At 33.8% G+C, this 16942-nt stretch overlaps 1 protein-coding gene across 3 annotated transcripts in view; it reads left to right on the plus strand.

Annotated features, from left to right (window-relative positions):
• The window catches only part of CTNNA3 (catenin alpha 3), a 1874587-nt gene that overhangs the window by 1474695 nt on the left and 382950 nt on the right, over nucleotides 1-16942 (plus strand). For all 3 annotated transcript variants that reach the window (XM_079135772.1, XM_079135773.1, XM_079135774.1), the window contains exon 13: nucleotides 16550-16701. In XM_079135772.1, the coding sequence (XP_078991898.1) occupies nucleotides 16550-16701 (152 nt within the window). The remainder of the gene's footprint in view (nucleotides 1-16549; nucleotides 16702-16942) is intronic.

The following is a 16942-nucleotide window of genomic DNA, read 5'->3' on the forward strand; positions in this document are numbered from 1 at the left end:
AGCTAATAGTACAGTTACAGTGCATTATTTCCAGCAGCAAAAATTCATTATAAGTTCCAGTTGAAAAATCGGGCAACAAATTACTTTCTCAGTCCAACAATGCATAAAAGTAGGATTATTGAATTATTAGAACTTGAGTGAAAAAGGCATATTTACTCAATAAATAATTAATGAGTACTAGTATATGCCAGAAACATATTTAGGAGGTCAAATTAGCAGGACTTAGTGATTTATTGATTTAATGTTGTGAGTGGGAAGACATGAAAAAATGGAGTACATTTGGTGAAACTGATGCTACTATACTTGGAATATGTATATATTATTATATATAATATATCATACATACTAAATATATTACATATGTATATATATATATATAGAGAGAGAGAGAGAGAGAGAGAGAGAAAGCTGCCTTTCTGCAACATCACACAGAGCAATAAATAACAAGTATAATAGTAAATTTCCTCTTTTAATACAATGTGGTAAGAGCATAGAAAATACTAACATAGTCTGAGTTAGTATGTGAGTAGAAAACAGGTGAGTGTTAAAAGGTTTTCTGTATATTTTCTGTTGCTATAACATAAATATGAAACTAGGTAATTTATAGAGACTATAAGTTTATTTGGACCATGGTTCTGGAGGTCAGAAAGTCAAAGAGCATGGTGTAGCATCTTCTCATCATCTGGTGTGGCCTTCTTGCTGCATCATAACATGGCAAAAGTAATCACATGGCAAGACAGCAAGCTTACTAGCAGTGGTCTCTCAGAGCCAAAGGAATGGCTCCTCTTGGAGAGTGCACACCTTGCATGCTCAAGGGCTGTGGTTCGAATCCCTGGTGCCTCAGAAGAGAAAAAAATAAACTCTTTTTAGGAGCTGAAGGAAGTGGTCTCTCTTCCTCTTCTTATAGACCCAATAATACCATCATGGAAGTTCCAACCTCTTGGTTTCATATAGTCTTAATTATCTCTAAATGCCACCAATATATGAATTGGAGATTAAGTATCCAACAATAAACTGTTCGGGGAACATGTTGGCAGGCTTTCTGAACAGTTGCTATCTGTATCGACACTTAAGAGAGAATAAATTAACATAATGGAAACTATGAGAAAAGACATACAGAGAAAATATGGAGAGATGTAAATAAGATGACACATGAAGGGAAAGTTACAAATTGTTTTGAATGTTTGGTTCATAAAATGACAGATGTGAAGTTACTGAAGGTGGGGTGCAGAAGGACAGGCCCACTGTTTGAACAGTCAGGACAATGGTAAACACTAACGGTTAGAAAAATACTGTGATAGAAATAGGAAGGATGGAGTTAAGAACTATAGATAGCAGGTGAGTTAGGGAGCTATCATCTCAGCCAAGGTGAGATATGATTAAGAAGACCTGAACCCAATAAATGGTAATAGGAACTTAAAAATAATCTTTTTTATTTTACTCCTGTGATGCTGGGGATTGAACCTAGGTCCTCATACATGCTAAGCAAATGTTCTAATATTGAACTACATTCCTAGTCCGAGAAAGAATCTTGATTTGAGAATTTTGAGGATGCAAAAACAACCAAATTTGATGATAGAAAAGGGAATAGAACTAGAGGGAACATTTCAGGGAAGACTCCCATCCATCATGTTTATGTGCTTGAGTGGACTGTAGCTATATATTCCAAGATATGAAATATAAGTATCATGGTAAACTTGGTAAAGGCAAGTAACAACTTCATTTTTTTATATATGTGAAATGGAAAGATGCATACAGTTTATTCAGTTTGGAAAATTGTTTGAGGTTGTGACTGTGTGTGAGAGTAGGAGAAAAAATAAGAGTACAATGTAGTAACTTGGGAGTTCTATTTGTGTAGACTGCAGAAAGATACTACAAAAAAGAAGGGAATATCTAATTCCAATGTTTCATTTTTATCAGCAGCATAGGTAGCAATCAGCATTTCAGTTATCACAAAGAACAATGTATTCTGAGATAAACAATAGGAAATAGTCTTGCTCTTAAAAAACAGAATCAAGACAAAAGTAGTCATATGGGATGAAATAGGTATATTTAGAGAAAATGTATTTTTAACAGAAAGCATGTGCAATTACCTATTCGCTGGTATGGAAAGGGGCAGTGCCCCATTAGGGTCTAGTGCTTGATCTCATTTCCAAACTTCTGATATTTTATACCTTCAGTTTTAACTTAGATGTTTATTTTCTGAAGACTCTAATAGTATTTGAAATGTAGCCATCTTAGAGGGTATCCTTGTTACTGTTATCCAGTTAATATCACAAGCCATGAAAGCATCATTTGAGTTTTAAGACACTCAGGTGAAAAAGAGCCCTTTATTATTAATAGGAACTTAGTTTGTGCAACCTATTGAGTAGTAAATATATCACTCTAACTTCTGCTGTTTTTCTCCTAACATTTGAATTTAAAATATATCTGTGTTGTAATGTATTTCCTTTTTGAGTTACATTTGATTTTAGGTACTTTTGTTAAGTTCCTGCTTAATTTAAAGGAAAAAAAAATTCTCTTAGATATACCACTAAAACAAACCCGGACTAAAACACATCTATCAGTATGAAGGATAGTGAAGAGAACACAAACTGTATGTAAGAACTAACTCCATTAACAATCATCTATCTGTATAGGCAGTCACCAAAGTCACTTTTCTCATCTTTAAAGTGGGCTTATTTTAGGATTGAATTTAATTAGCTGTGCTCTTTTCAACTATTAGTAACAGAAAAGAAGACTCACAGGTTTATTTTACAAATAAGTCCAAAAAATTATGTTCTTCAGTTTAATCTAGCAGTCCCATCACACTAACAAGAATACATATACTTTCTATGTATTAGGAACCTTCCCCAATATATTTTCCCTAATTCATTGGCAGGAATAGGTGTCAAGGTCCCACTAAACTGATCACAAGAGAAATGATGACATTAATAATTAGGATTTACCTTTGAACCTCATCTTCCTACATTTTGTATACCTGAAAACATTCATGGTTTTCTAAGCAATGATGTTCTTAATGAGTTTTGGGGACATTAATCAGTTTTATCTCCTATATCTAATGTTTAAAAGTGTGATTCCCTGGTCCGATAGCAATCTCATCATTTAAGAACTTTGTTCAAATTCAAATTCTTCGCCCTACTTCAGATCTATTGAACCACGAACTCTGTGATGGGGCCAAGCCATCTGTGTTTTAATGGGCTTTCCTGGTGATTCTGATGCACTGTAAAGTTTGAAAACCACTGTGTTAAAATAAAATTTATTGAGGAAAGAGTTTACTATTTGGTCAGGGCTTCAACACTGCAAAACTCTGGAGGAAACATAATGCATATAAAATGCAATGACAGTGCAACAAGGGAAGTAACCTCCAACCAGAAAATGTGATGACAAGTCTGAATATATTACCACCACACATTACTGCTTTCACATAGGTAAAGCAGTAGCAAAATTACTGATTCTTACAAGGTAATCCATACATGTTGTATGCTTGGAACCCAGAATTATTGCATAATGTGGGTAGTTACTTTTTAGATAGATTAATATATTTTAATCTAGATCCGAGGCTTCCTGAAGCAAAATTACTAGTTATTTTCATTTTCATAAGAAAATATTCATTTGCTCTATCAATACTGTTATCTAAAACATATGGAAATTCTTTTGCCTGATAACCACATATCATCATCTTTCAAGACACAATTCACTATTAACATCACTTTATATTAATTTTTGAATTCTGTCAAAAGCCTTGTTGAAATAATTCATTCATTTATGCATTAGATTTTACTCTAAAATGGAAATCGTCTGTCCTATTGCTATTTCATATAGTATCCTATCATATCAAATAGGTACAAACCAAGACTCTAGTATTTTAACTCTTTGAAGATGATAATGCTGGTATTTTATGAAATAAATAATATGCTATAGTTTCAGTCAGGAATGTTCCTCAAAGACCTGTTTGTTAAAGACTTAGTCCTCAAGTTGGGGCTGTTAGAAGTTTTTGGACCTTTAACAGGTGAGGCCTAGTAAGAGGATAACAGGTCACATGGGGGTATGCTCTTGAAGGGGCTATTGGTACCCCAGCCCTCTAGTCTCTGCTTCTGACTGCCATGAGGTAAGCCACTTTCTGTATCTTGCATTCCCTGATGTAACACAGTACCTTGTCATAGGCCTAAAGTGATAGGTACAAGTAACTGTGGACTGATACTTCCAAAACTGTGAGTCAAAATAAAGCTTTTTCTTTTTAAGTTGATTTTCTTAGGTATTTTTTGTAGTAATAGAAAGCCAATAAACACATAGTCTATGAAGAATGCCTTTGCATCTTCTTTAACAGTACTTATAAAGACTACTGTTCATCTTCTTCTTTAATAACCAATGATACAATTTATAAGTGGTCCAGTCATTCTTATTAACAAAGTACTGAGGAAAGTCTGTTCAATTTACTTGTATGAACATTTCTAAGTTCTCAGCTTCCTTTTAGGAGATAAGAACCAGGCAACTCATTATTTCATTTTTGCCTAGGATGCAACAAATCAGTTTTATTCTTAATTGCTCTCCTTTAACTTTAGGGCGTTTTATGCAATTATGCTTCTGATTCCATTTTGATTACATGGTCCTTATCTATTGGCTTGTTCGAAGAGTTTAAAAAGCTTTCTTTTTTCCTTTTCTTTGCTTTTCTTTTTTTTTTCTTTTTTTTTTTTGGTGTCAGGGATTGAACTCAGGGTACTTAACCCCTGAGCCATATCCCCAGTCCATTTTTATTTTAAGACAAACTCTTGCTAAGTCACTCAGGACCTCACTAAGTTGCTGAGGCTAGATTTGAACTTTTGATCCTCCTGCCTCAGCCTCTAGAGCCTCTGGGATTACAGACATGCACCACTACACCCAACCTTTGTCTCTTAAAAAATTTCTTGAATTGTTTTTGAAAAGCAAGAAAGTTATAAAAATTAGTTTTCTCTTCCTACTCAATCACACATCATTATATGCTTGGATATATTATATGCTTGGATAGGGAGTTCTATCCACCTATCTTTTTCTCCCACTGTCCTCAGTTCCTTTCATTCACCCAGGTAACCATATCCCCATCTTCCTTTCTTTCCATTTTTTTTTTTTTTGTTAAAATTTCTTCTGGCTAATAATCAAATAAAGCCAGAGAACATGGATTAAAAGCATGTATAGTTATGAATAGACATATGGATCCAGAGAATGTCTGTGCTAGAATACAGAAATAATCCTGTTTCTTTATTTTGCCAAAGAGAAGGTTAGTGCCTTTCCTTTCTCTTTTTTTCCCTCTGACCAGTTTACATAGACTCAAAAATTTGGGAGATTTCTGTAACCATTTAAAAATATTACAGAATAGATATAAATTAATTTTCTTTAGTAGATTCGCTTAAAATTTTTTGTCAATCAACAAATAGAAATTTAGTTTTACTAAGAAAGAAAAATTAGGATGTGAGTACTTATCTAAAAAGTCACTTCAATTGCCATAAATAGTAAGCTGCCATACTACATTTAAAATATGAGGGTTTTCCAAGTAAATACAATTTTCTCATACTAGACAAAGGTGCCAAAAATATGCAATGGAGAAATGATAGCCTCTTCAACAAATGGTGCTGGGAAAACTGGAAATCCATATGCAACAGAATGAAAATAAACCCCTATCTCTCACCCTGCACAAAAATCAACTCACAATGGATCAAGGACCTTGGAATCAGACCAGAGAACCTGCATCTTATAGAAGAAAAAGTAGGTACAATTCTTCAACATGTCGACTTAGAATCACACTTCCTTAACAGGACTCCCATTGCACAAGAAATAAAAGCAAGAATCAACAACTGGGATAGATTCAAACTAAATAGCTCTCTCTCAGCAAAGGAAACTATCAGCAATGCAAAGAGAGCCTACAGAGTGGGAGAATATCTTTGCCACTCATACTTCAGATAGAGCACTAATTTCCAGAATATATAAAGAACTCGAAAAACTACACCAAGAATACAAATAACCCAATCAACAAATGGGCTAAGGATATGAACAGACACTTCACAGAAGAAGATCTACAAGCAATCAACAGATATATGAAAAAAATGTTCAACATCTTTAATAATAAGAGAAATGCAAATCAAAACTACCCTAAGATTCCACCCCAATTAGAATGGTGATTATCAAGAATACAGCAACAATAGGTGTTGGCGAGGATGTGGAGAAAAAGGTACACTCATACATTGCTGGTGGGGATGCAAATTAGTGCAGCTACTCTGGAAAGCAGTGTGGAGATTCCTTAGAAAACTTTGTATGGAACCACCATTTGACCCAGGTATCCCACTCTTTGGCCTATACCCAAAGGACTTAAAATCAGCATACTACAGAGATACAGCCACAACAATGTTCATAGCCACTCTATTCACCATAGCTAGATTGTGGAACCAACCTACATGCCCCTTCAATTGATGAATGGATAAAGAAACTGTGGTATATATACAATGAAAATTACTCAGCTATAAAGAATAATAAAATTATGGCATTTGCAAGGCAAATGGATGAAATGGAGAATATCATGCTAAGTGAGATAAGCCAATCTAAAAAACCAAAGGACGAATCATCTTGCTGATACGCAGATGATGACACATAATGGGGGGTGGGAGGGGAGCAAGAATGGAGGAAGGAGGGACTGTATAGAGGGAAAAGAGGGGTGGGAGGGGAGAGGGGGAAGAAAAAAAAAAAACAGAATGAATCAAAAACTATACCCTAGGTAAATGTATGATCACACAAATGGTATGCCTCTACTTCATGTACAAACAGAGAAACAAGATGTATCCCATTTGTTTACAATAAAAATGAATTTAAAAAATGAGAGTTTTTTCATTTTTTCAACAAATATTAGTAAAAGGAATGATTCAGTACACCAGAATGTCACTAAAGGAATTCATAAGTATTTCTATTCAACATTCTAGAAAAGTATCTGTTGCATGAATTAAACATAGTTATATATTGAAACATATTAATTTGGGTTCCCTGAAGTATGAAGATATTGACTGTAATAGTAGAAAGATTGAAGATAAAATGAATGTCAAATACAAGTAAAATGAACTTGTTTTTTAAAAAAATTTTATCTGGGTGCCCCTACATATAGGAAGCTATTATGAACCATGGGGAATTCAGTCAATTTAGGAAAAGTAAAATCATAATCTTTTACTGTAATATTATAACACATTAAAAATAATTTAAAGTTCTATTAGAATAAGAATTATTAGTTGGAATTGCAATTTGAGGATAATTCTTATTATATATTGCAATTAGTATAATTTCAGTTAATCCATAATCTCATAACCTTCAAATAATTAATATAATTAATGCAGAAAAGGTATTATTTATAACATTTATAAAGCAAAAACTATATTTCTTGTTTAGGGAGTCATCTGTGTTTATAATAAGGTGAATATGTCATGACCAACAAAGCTGATAATATTATCAGTAGACAGACTCTGCTATCCAATTTTACTATAGGCCACAATATTTTTAGGTGCCAAAGAAAGATTTTCAAATGTTTATAACTCATGTTAGTGAAATGTACACAAGAAAATTACAAAATGATATCCTTATCACTCAGCATCTAAATCATTGTCCCACAAAGGACAGATGATCAAATATTTTCTTTGAAAAAATTTGAAAGAGTCATGTCAATATAATTGTTTTTGATGATGGATCTGAGCTATGTATACACTGACCAATATGGTAGCCACATGTGTTGGGCGGACTAGAATGATGAAGGAGGTGAAATTTTAGTTATATTTAATTTTTAGTAATTTAAATGTTATTAAACAATAGTACACTAAGATTTTTGTAACAGCACTATATACATAACAGTCCAAAACTATAATTTTTACAAATGCCCATTAGCTATAGAATTGAAAAATAAATTGCATTATAGTTGTACAATGACATAGTATGCAGCAATGAGAATGAAAAATGTAATAGTACACACAACAATGTGAGACAAATCACATAAGTTTATGTTGAGTCAAACAAGATATGAAAGAATATACATTATGATTCAAGTCACATCTACCAGAATAGGCTAAATTATTGTCTTAGATGATACAGGTCTCTTGATCCCTATCTCTCACTCTGCACAAAAGTCAAATCAAAATGGATCAAAGACTTAGGAATTAGACCAGAAACCTTGCAAGTGCTAGAAGAAAACATAGGGTCAATGTTCCATCATTTTGGCACTGGCACTGACTTCCTAAACAAACAAGACCCTTTAAACTCAAGAAAAACTAAGAATCAGTAAGTGGGATGCCACCAAATTAAAGTTTCTACACAGCAAAGGAAATAAGAGCATGAAGAGAGAGTCTAGAGAATGAGAGAAATCTTTGCCAGCTGCTTTTCTGACAGGGATTAATATGCAGAATATATAAAGAACTCAAAAAATCTTAACCACCAGAATAACAAATAACACAATCAATAAATGGGCAAAAGAACTAAATAGACTTTTTCTCAAAAGAAGAAAACACAAATGGCCAATGAATACATGAAAAATGTTTCAACATCTCTAGGAATCAAGGAAATGCAAATCAAAATGATTTCATCTAACCTTCAGTTAGAATGGTAATTATAAAGAACATAAACAATAATAAATGCTGGTGAGGCCATAAGGGAAAAAATTATACATTGCTGGTGGGATCACAGTCTAGTAAAAGCACTCTGGAAAGCAGTATGGAGATTCCTCAAAAAACTAGAAATGGAACCACCTTATGTACAACCCAGTTATCCCACTCCTTGGTATCTATCCAAAAGAACTAAACCCAGCATACTATAGCAATACAGCCACCTCAATGTTTATAGGAGCACAATTCACAGTAGCCAAATTATGGAATCAACCCAAAGGTCCATCAATAGATTAATTGATTAAGAAATTGTGGTGTGTATACATAACGAAGTTTTACTCAGCCATAAAGAAGAGTGAAATTTGCTGGTAAATAGATGGAAATGGAGAACATCATTTTATGTGAACTAGGCCAGTTTCAGAAAATCAAGGGTTGAATGTTTTCTGTTATATGTGGAAGCTAGGGCAAGATAAAGGAAAGAAGGGGTGGAGGATCAAATATTCTAAAGATATAGGGAGGATCAGTAGAAGAAGGAGATTGAGCAGGAGAGGCGATATGGTAAAGGGGAGGAAATGCATAATGAATTTTTTAAAGTTATGATAAGTGCATATATATATATTCCACAAGGAATTTTACCTTTATGTATAAGTAGAAATAACCAATCAAAAATAAACAAATAGGGCTGGGGAGATAGCTCACCTGGTAGAGAGCTTGCCCTGAGTTCGATCCCCAGTACCGCTAAATAAATAAATAAATAAACAAACAAATAAATGAGCAAAAGGAAGATCAGTAGAGAAAGGAGAATAGGAGCAGGGAGGAGAGGAAGAGAGGAGGATGTGAACTGATATCAAATTCTATAAATGTATGAATTTGTCAAGACGAACCTAACTACCTTGTATAACTATAACTCTTAAAGAAGTAAGTTACAGGTCTCTCAGCATAGTAATTATTACTTGTTAAACAAATTATATCAGAACTTAGAAGCTTAAAAGAACAATTATTTTCTTTTTTTTTTTCCTGAAAATCAGATATACAGGAGCAGCTTGAGTGGTTCTGGCTTAGGATTTCTCGTGATATTGTAGTCAGGATATCATCACAGGCTACAGTCGTCTAAAGGTGTGAGTGGAGCAAGGGATCTACTTCCAGGTTCACTCACTCGACTGTTGACCTGTGTTCTCATCCTAGCTAACTGTTGACTGGCCACCACAGTTCCTTATCATATGAGGCTCTCCTTAGTTTACAACATAACAGCTGAAGTTCCTAGAGCAAGTAATATGCAAGAGAGAGGGACCAAGATGGATTCTGCAATGTTGGTCGGTTTAAACAAGAAGTAGCACACCTAACTTCTGTTATATTCAGTTGGCCATACAGATCTAATACACAGTGGGCTAGGATACTCAGAGACTTGATATCAGGGGGCTGGGATCATTGGAGGCCATGTTGAGGGCTATCACACCTATTCAGAGTTTAATTAATGGATTTTGAGATGTTTCATGGTATAGCAGTTGGTACTTATAATTTAAATATTTGTAAATTCTTACTAAAAATATAAAAAGTAAGCATTTTTAAAATAAAGAGTCAAATTATTGACTCCACTAAAACAAAGCCTGTAATCCCAGCAGCTTGGGAGGCTGAGATAGGATGATCATGAGTTCAAAGCCAGCCTCAGCAATGGCAAGGTGCTAAGCAACTTAGTGAGACTCTGTCTCTAAATAAAATACAAAATAGAGCTGGGGATGTGGCTCAGTGTTTGAGTGCCCCTGAGTTCAATTCCCAATATCCTCCCCAAAACCCTAGAAACAAAGAACAAAGAGGTATATCAGAGAACAAAGGTCAACATATTATTTGGCACAGGACCAACTTTAAATATTTAAGTATTCACATTCATTTACATTTTTGTGATGTGAACAAATAGGAAAATGATCTGAGGAAAAGTGTGAGTTAAATTTTATCTCAGGTACAAAGTCATTAGAAAAACTTCTAAAATATTTAAATCAAGAAATATGACTTATTAATATTAACATATGGTTTAAAGATCAAGCTCCAGGGAAAGAAGTTTCTAAGTCACTGGACAGATCCGAAGGTGGACACTCAGGCTAATTAAGTGTTCAGACTTTCATATGTGGAAAAATATCTCTGCCAGAAGGGGAAAAAATATATATATAGTATCAGCTTCAGGAAGCTATGGATCTTAAAATTCTTTCTCTTTTTTTATTTTATTCCTCTCATTTTAGAGATATTCCAGATGCTTGAAAGGTACAGGCAGGAAATAATAGAAAGGTCAGAAGTGCTGCTCTTGTTAACCGTGTGATGTGTCATAAATGATCAGAGTGAGTCAGTTCTTTATGACACATCATTTGAAAAGTGATGAGATCCTCCCCATGGAGTTTTATGATCTATAATCTGTGAGGTACCAAACACATTTCTGTTATACAACATTAGCTCTCTAAATATTAAATAAATATGAACCACAATAATAAGTGTTCAATACAGGGAAAAATGAAGGGTATGAAGTATTTATAGAAGTCATTCATATGCTTAATTGTAGTTTTCACTATTATTAATTCATTCCCAGTTGCTTAACGTAATATAAAGAAATGATGACTTAGCATTATGTGAACTTTCAAAGGCGAATTTCTCTATCATTAGTAATTTTCAAAGATAATAACATAATTAGAAATATTTTAATCTGTTTTATTAATGATAGAAAACATAACTTGGTGACATCATTTCAGATCATTACCTGTAATGAGTCTGAATTCTTTACTGACCTATTTAATTTGATAATTATATACCCTCATCTACTTTCAAATGCACATAATAAATTTAGCAAGGATTATGAAGGGATAAAATATTCTTGGGTTAGTACTAGAAAGAGGCTCAAGGCTTAGGAGAATTTGCCTCTATAGGTCTGTTAACCTCATTGTCAGAAAATTAACATTAATTTCCCCAGGAGCACTGCAATTCAGAAGCCCCAAGGACTTTACTTATTAAAAGGAGGCAGTGCAGCTTAGGGTTCAGAGAGCATGCTTTTTAGTCTCAATTACCTGCCCTTCACTTATTAGCTATGTGACCTCAGTTTCCTCATCGGTTAAATCAGTATAGTAATAGTTCCTGCCTCACAGGGCTGCTGTAAGTATTAAATTAGACATGCATATTAAATGCTTAGCACAGCGCTAATTTGATATAATGAATGCTACCTATCATTGTGTATATTCTGAATAAAGGTAATTGAGAAAGTATAGACTTCAGGAATTCTGAACTGGTTTAGAATTTGTCATATCAATAGACAAGATCCTTTTTTTGACCCAGATATATTGTCCCAAAGGCCACCTTTATTTCATAAATCTATCAAAGTTCAAAACAGTTTATCCTACCTAGCATTTCAATTGGTTAGAATGAATTTGTTTAATATATACCCCTTTTTAAGCAATGATTGTAAAGCATGACTGTATATTATGTGTGAACCTTATTTTTTTGAAACCTGAGTAGATTATGGATTGAAGACAGCTTTGTCAATTTGTTATACCTTCTAAGTTATCATTAACTGGCTACTTCATTATATTCAGTTTGTGTTTTCTTGAAAGCATTGAAAAAATTCACTCCTAGTTTGATCCATGCAACCATATGTCCACAGTGTAAGTAAAGCATACTAGCAGCTGATGTTTAAACTAATGAAATGAGAAATGTATTACATATCCGCTTCGAATAGTTCATTTATGCAGTTAGAGTAAAAAAAAGTTGTATTTTCCATCTGTACTTCAGAATTAAACATTTGCTTGTGAAAGATTTTATTTTAATTGGAGCTAATATTAACTTATTAATAAAAGGACCCTAGAGGAGTTAAAATGAAATCATTTTGCAATAATTAAAATGTTTTGTTCTGTTTTCCTTAATATATCCTAAGTTTTTCTCACCTTATCTCATGCAGTGAAATCTAGATGTTTACATGACTTTATGTTTTTATTATTTCTTTTCTTTGGCCAAAATTGCCATGGGAAGATGATGGGAGCATTTTTGCTACTGTGGAAATGAGTTTTCTCAAGGTATTGATAGAATTTTTTTGTTGCACACTTGTTGGGATATGAGAAAAATACTTTTGGTAAGGATGATTACAAATAAAGTTTTGCAAACAACAGGCCATGACAGCGGTTGATACCACATCTCTTTGTGCTTAACTATGTGTTTAGAGTTAATAAAGGATGTCAAAGAAAGTGGTGGTTTTGGTGAGTGATTTGCTGTTCATGCCAGAACTTGGCTGGACATAGCTCCTTAAGAGTTCTCTTTTCTCTCAGCACTACAAGTAAAAATTAACTCATTTAATATGTTTGGTTGTTTCTGTAAACCTGAATACATATACTTTTGAAGCTTCCCTACATGAGAAAAATGTAACTCAATGAAATGCAAGTTAAACATAAGCTACACTTTTTTTTTTCTGGCTGTTAGATATTCTATTCATTCCTTTAATTATATTCCCTTAATGCACTCAGTTATTTACTACAAGCTTAGTTAGGTATATCAGATATAAACATGCAAATTTAAGGAATTATTTAAAATGTGTCATGACTCAATCATGAAATAATTTAGTGAGCGTTTTGTGGCAAATATTATTGTATTTAATGCTAAGAATGGGTTCCATTGATAAATTGATACATAAAACAAGTCTGAAGAATGAGCAGAATTTAGGCAGGGGATGGACTATGGTGTGGACTTGAAAAGATGATGATGCTACAGGAAGTGGGACTAAAAATTGACAATGGATTTAGGACATTATTGTGGTAGAGAGGACTGCATTTAGTGGGCATCTGAATATAGGAGGGAAAGCAGAGCAGGAGGAGATCAAAGAAAACACTGGGGCTTTTTCATGAGCAGACTGGACATAAAAATAGAGCAATGCTATGTTTGAATATGGTTTCTCCCCTGTAAAACTCATGTTGAAATGCAATTCCCATAATGAGTTATTAAGAGATAGGACCAAATGGAATTTTAAAGAGTCGATTCAAGGTTCTGCCCTTATGAGTGTGTTAGTCCATTAAACTGCTCACTAGTGGATTAGTGAGCTTATATGTTATCTTGAGAGTGGGTCTGCTGTGAAGCCACTTGGACCAGGTGTCTCACATGGTCCCTGTCTCTCACATTCTCTGCCATGTGTCACTTCAGGGATTGCCACCAAGGTAACCATCACTACATGTGGTCTCTTGATCTCGGACCAAAACCATGAGCCTCTTTTCTTTTAACTCGTCCACTGTATAGTATTGTGTTATTAGCAATAGTAAATGGGTTAAGATAAACATAGTAGGAGAAAACTAGGTTTTCTGTGTAGAAAATAACACATTTAGATTTATATGGGATGGGTTTGAGGTGTTATAAAAAATTCAGACAGAATTTTGCAATGGAAAGTTGCAATGGCTCTTCTGGCATTCAAAGAACAGGTCTGGATTAGAGAGTCTTTGGAAATCATATCCATGTAGCTGAGAGCTGTTGTTTGGGACTCTTTATTCTCAGAAAAATGATGTGAGTTTTCTTCCTCCCTGGATCTGTTATCTTATTCATTGAAAGTAAGAGTGATTTGATGGAATCGCACTATACTATAGTATTAGCCAATATATGTTTCTGTGATAATAGCCCTATTTCTTCCCCTCAAAATGGAAGTTTATACATGAGTCAACTAAACATTTAAAATGGGCTGAGTTTAACTGAGGAATTGAATTTTAAATTTCATTTAAAGTTTGCAAATTTAATTTTAATAGACACATCTAGTTAGATGTTACTTTTTATTGGGCGGTGTGCCTAGGGAAGGACAGAAGAAGGAAGTACAGTGGATAATACTAGCAGGTACAGTGACTAAGAAATAAGGTGTAGATGATACATTTACTAAGTGGAGGAAATAGGGGCCTAGACAATGTGAGTACTCATATATGCCACTGATATTTCCCCATATCACTAACATGGCAGGTAGGATAGCAAGAGATAGTATGACACAGAGAGAGATTTGAATATAGGAAAAATAATATTTATCTATATTGGTATACTGGTTAAAATTCTTTTATTTTCCAGGTTTAGAATTATTGCTCTAATAATTAGTTTTCAATCCTACATCTTCACATGTCAGAGGTTTCCTTAATATAACACAGTAGTTAAGGGTTTAAACTCTGAATTTTAGCAGTCTGAGTTCAAATCTCTCTTCTGCTACATAGTAGCGAAATGAATCAGGGAAGATTCTTGATTTCATGGGGTTTTCAAGATGGCAGAATAGAGGAGTTTGCTTTCCTGGCTGCTTGGTGTTGTGAAACCAAGAAAGACAGCAGACAGGAAGCTTCTCCACTAGGTGGATGAACTAATAAAGGGGAGTGGGGACTTAACTTCACAGCCAAAGAAACAATCAATAATGTTAAGAGAGAGCCTACCGCATGGGAGAAAATTTTTGCTACCTGAACCTCAGATAGAGCATTAATCTCCAGGTTGTATAAAGAACTAAAAAACTTAACACCAAAAAAACAAACGACCTAATCAATATAAGGGCTAAGGAACTGAACAGATACTTCACAGAAGAAGAAATGCAGTTAATCGACAAGCATATGAAAAAAATGTTAACCTCTCTAGCAATTAGAGAAATGCAAATTAAAATTACACTGAGATTCTAAAATTACCCTGAGACTCCAGTCAGAACAGCAATTATCAAGAATGCAAGCAACAAGGCAAGGATGTGGGGAAAAAGGTACATTCATATGCTGTTGGTGGGCCTGGAAGTTGATACAACCACTCTGGAAAGCAGTATGAAGTTTCCTCAGAAAACTTGGAATGGAACCACCATTTGACCCAGTTATCCCACTCTTCAGTTTATCCCCAAGGAATTAAAATCAGCGTACTACAGTGATGTAGGCACATCAATAAGGTGGGGGTCTAGGGAAGAATAGCGGTACTCTGGTTTAGACAGATGGGACTGAAGGGAGGGAAGGAAGGGGAATGGGAGTAGGAAGGATAGTAGAATAAAGGGGACATGATTACCCTATGTGCATATATGAGTACATGACCAGTGCAACTCTATATCATGTGCAAACAGAAGAATGAGCAGTTATACTCCATTTAGGTATGGTGTGCCAAAATGCATTCTTCTGACAGGTGTAACTCATTAGAACAAATAAAAAATAGTAAAAAAAGATTCTTGATTTCTCTATATCATTCTTAGTTGTTAAACTATTAACCTTACACTTATAATGAGGTTATTTTACGATTTAAACCAGGTTGAAGGTTTAGAAAAGTACCCTACATCTAATGAGGGATTAATAAATGTTATTGTTTTTAAACTTGGAAATATCTTTTTTATTGGATACTTATTTGGAAGCTTTACTTTTCTTTTAAAAAAGAAACCAATCCACATATTGGCTTTGCTGATAACGTTGGTACCTATACTGAATGTTGTGCTGTTTTAGAAATAGTTTGCCTATGACATTACCAATCTCTTTCAATAATATATTGATTATATGTAAACCATCTTACCAAAATAATATTAACAGTGCCTTTATTGATTTTATGACAGAACTTGTACCTATAAAATTTCTTCTGTTTAGAAATTAAGATTATTTCTTCAAATATCTTTATGTTTACATTTCTGTTTTTCATACCAATTTCTTTTTGTAATTGCTTCAGATTTAAATTGAATAAGATAATTGAATACATAGTCTCAGTCTTGGTGAAAAACAAAAATGACATGAAAGGGATAGATAATTTTAAAATATTTCTACAAATATGTGTTTCATTGTCTTTGATACCCTGTACTTTTCAGAGATCCAAGAAAATCCTGCCAAAATGTTTTTTATCTCTATATTTAAAAATTATTAAGTGTCAGTTAACAAACTCACTTGTTTAAAAATACAACCCTACATTCCTAGAAATTATAGAAACCTATAATTACAAAGACAATCTTCTCTTATTTATTTTAATAGTAATTCCTGAGTTTGTAACACAAGTGAATGTCGCCTTGGAAGCCTTAAACAAGAACTCCTTGAATGTGTTTGATGATAATCAATTTGTGGATATTTCAAAGAAGATCTATGACACAATTCATGACATCAGATGTTCTGTCATGATGATTCGGGTAAGTTGGCTTTACTTTCCTTGAATTATTTCCCATTCTTCACCATCTGGAATGCTTCAATGGTTGCAAGAAATATCTTATTCTATTCTCTAATGTCAATGCTGAAATCCATTAGAACCTCAGAAATTTGTATGTATCCCCAAAGTCAGATCTACTGTCACAAACTACAATTTTACTTATGTATTTGGTTATAACTTATGTAAATGAGCATATTAGCTGCAGCATGTGCAGAAATGATAAG

The sequence above is a fragment of the Sciurus vulgaris genome (assembly GCF_902686455.1).
Source record: "Sciurus vulgaris genome assembly, chromosome: 4".
NCBI lineage: Eukaryota > Metazoa > Chordata > Mammalia > Rodentia > Sciuridae > Sciurus > Sciurus vulgaris.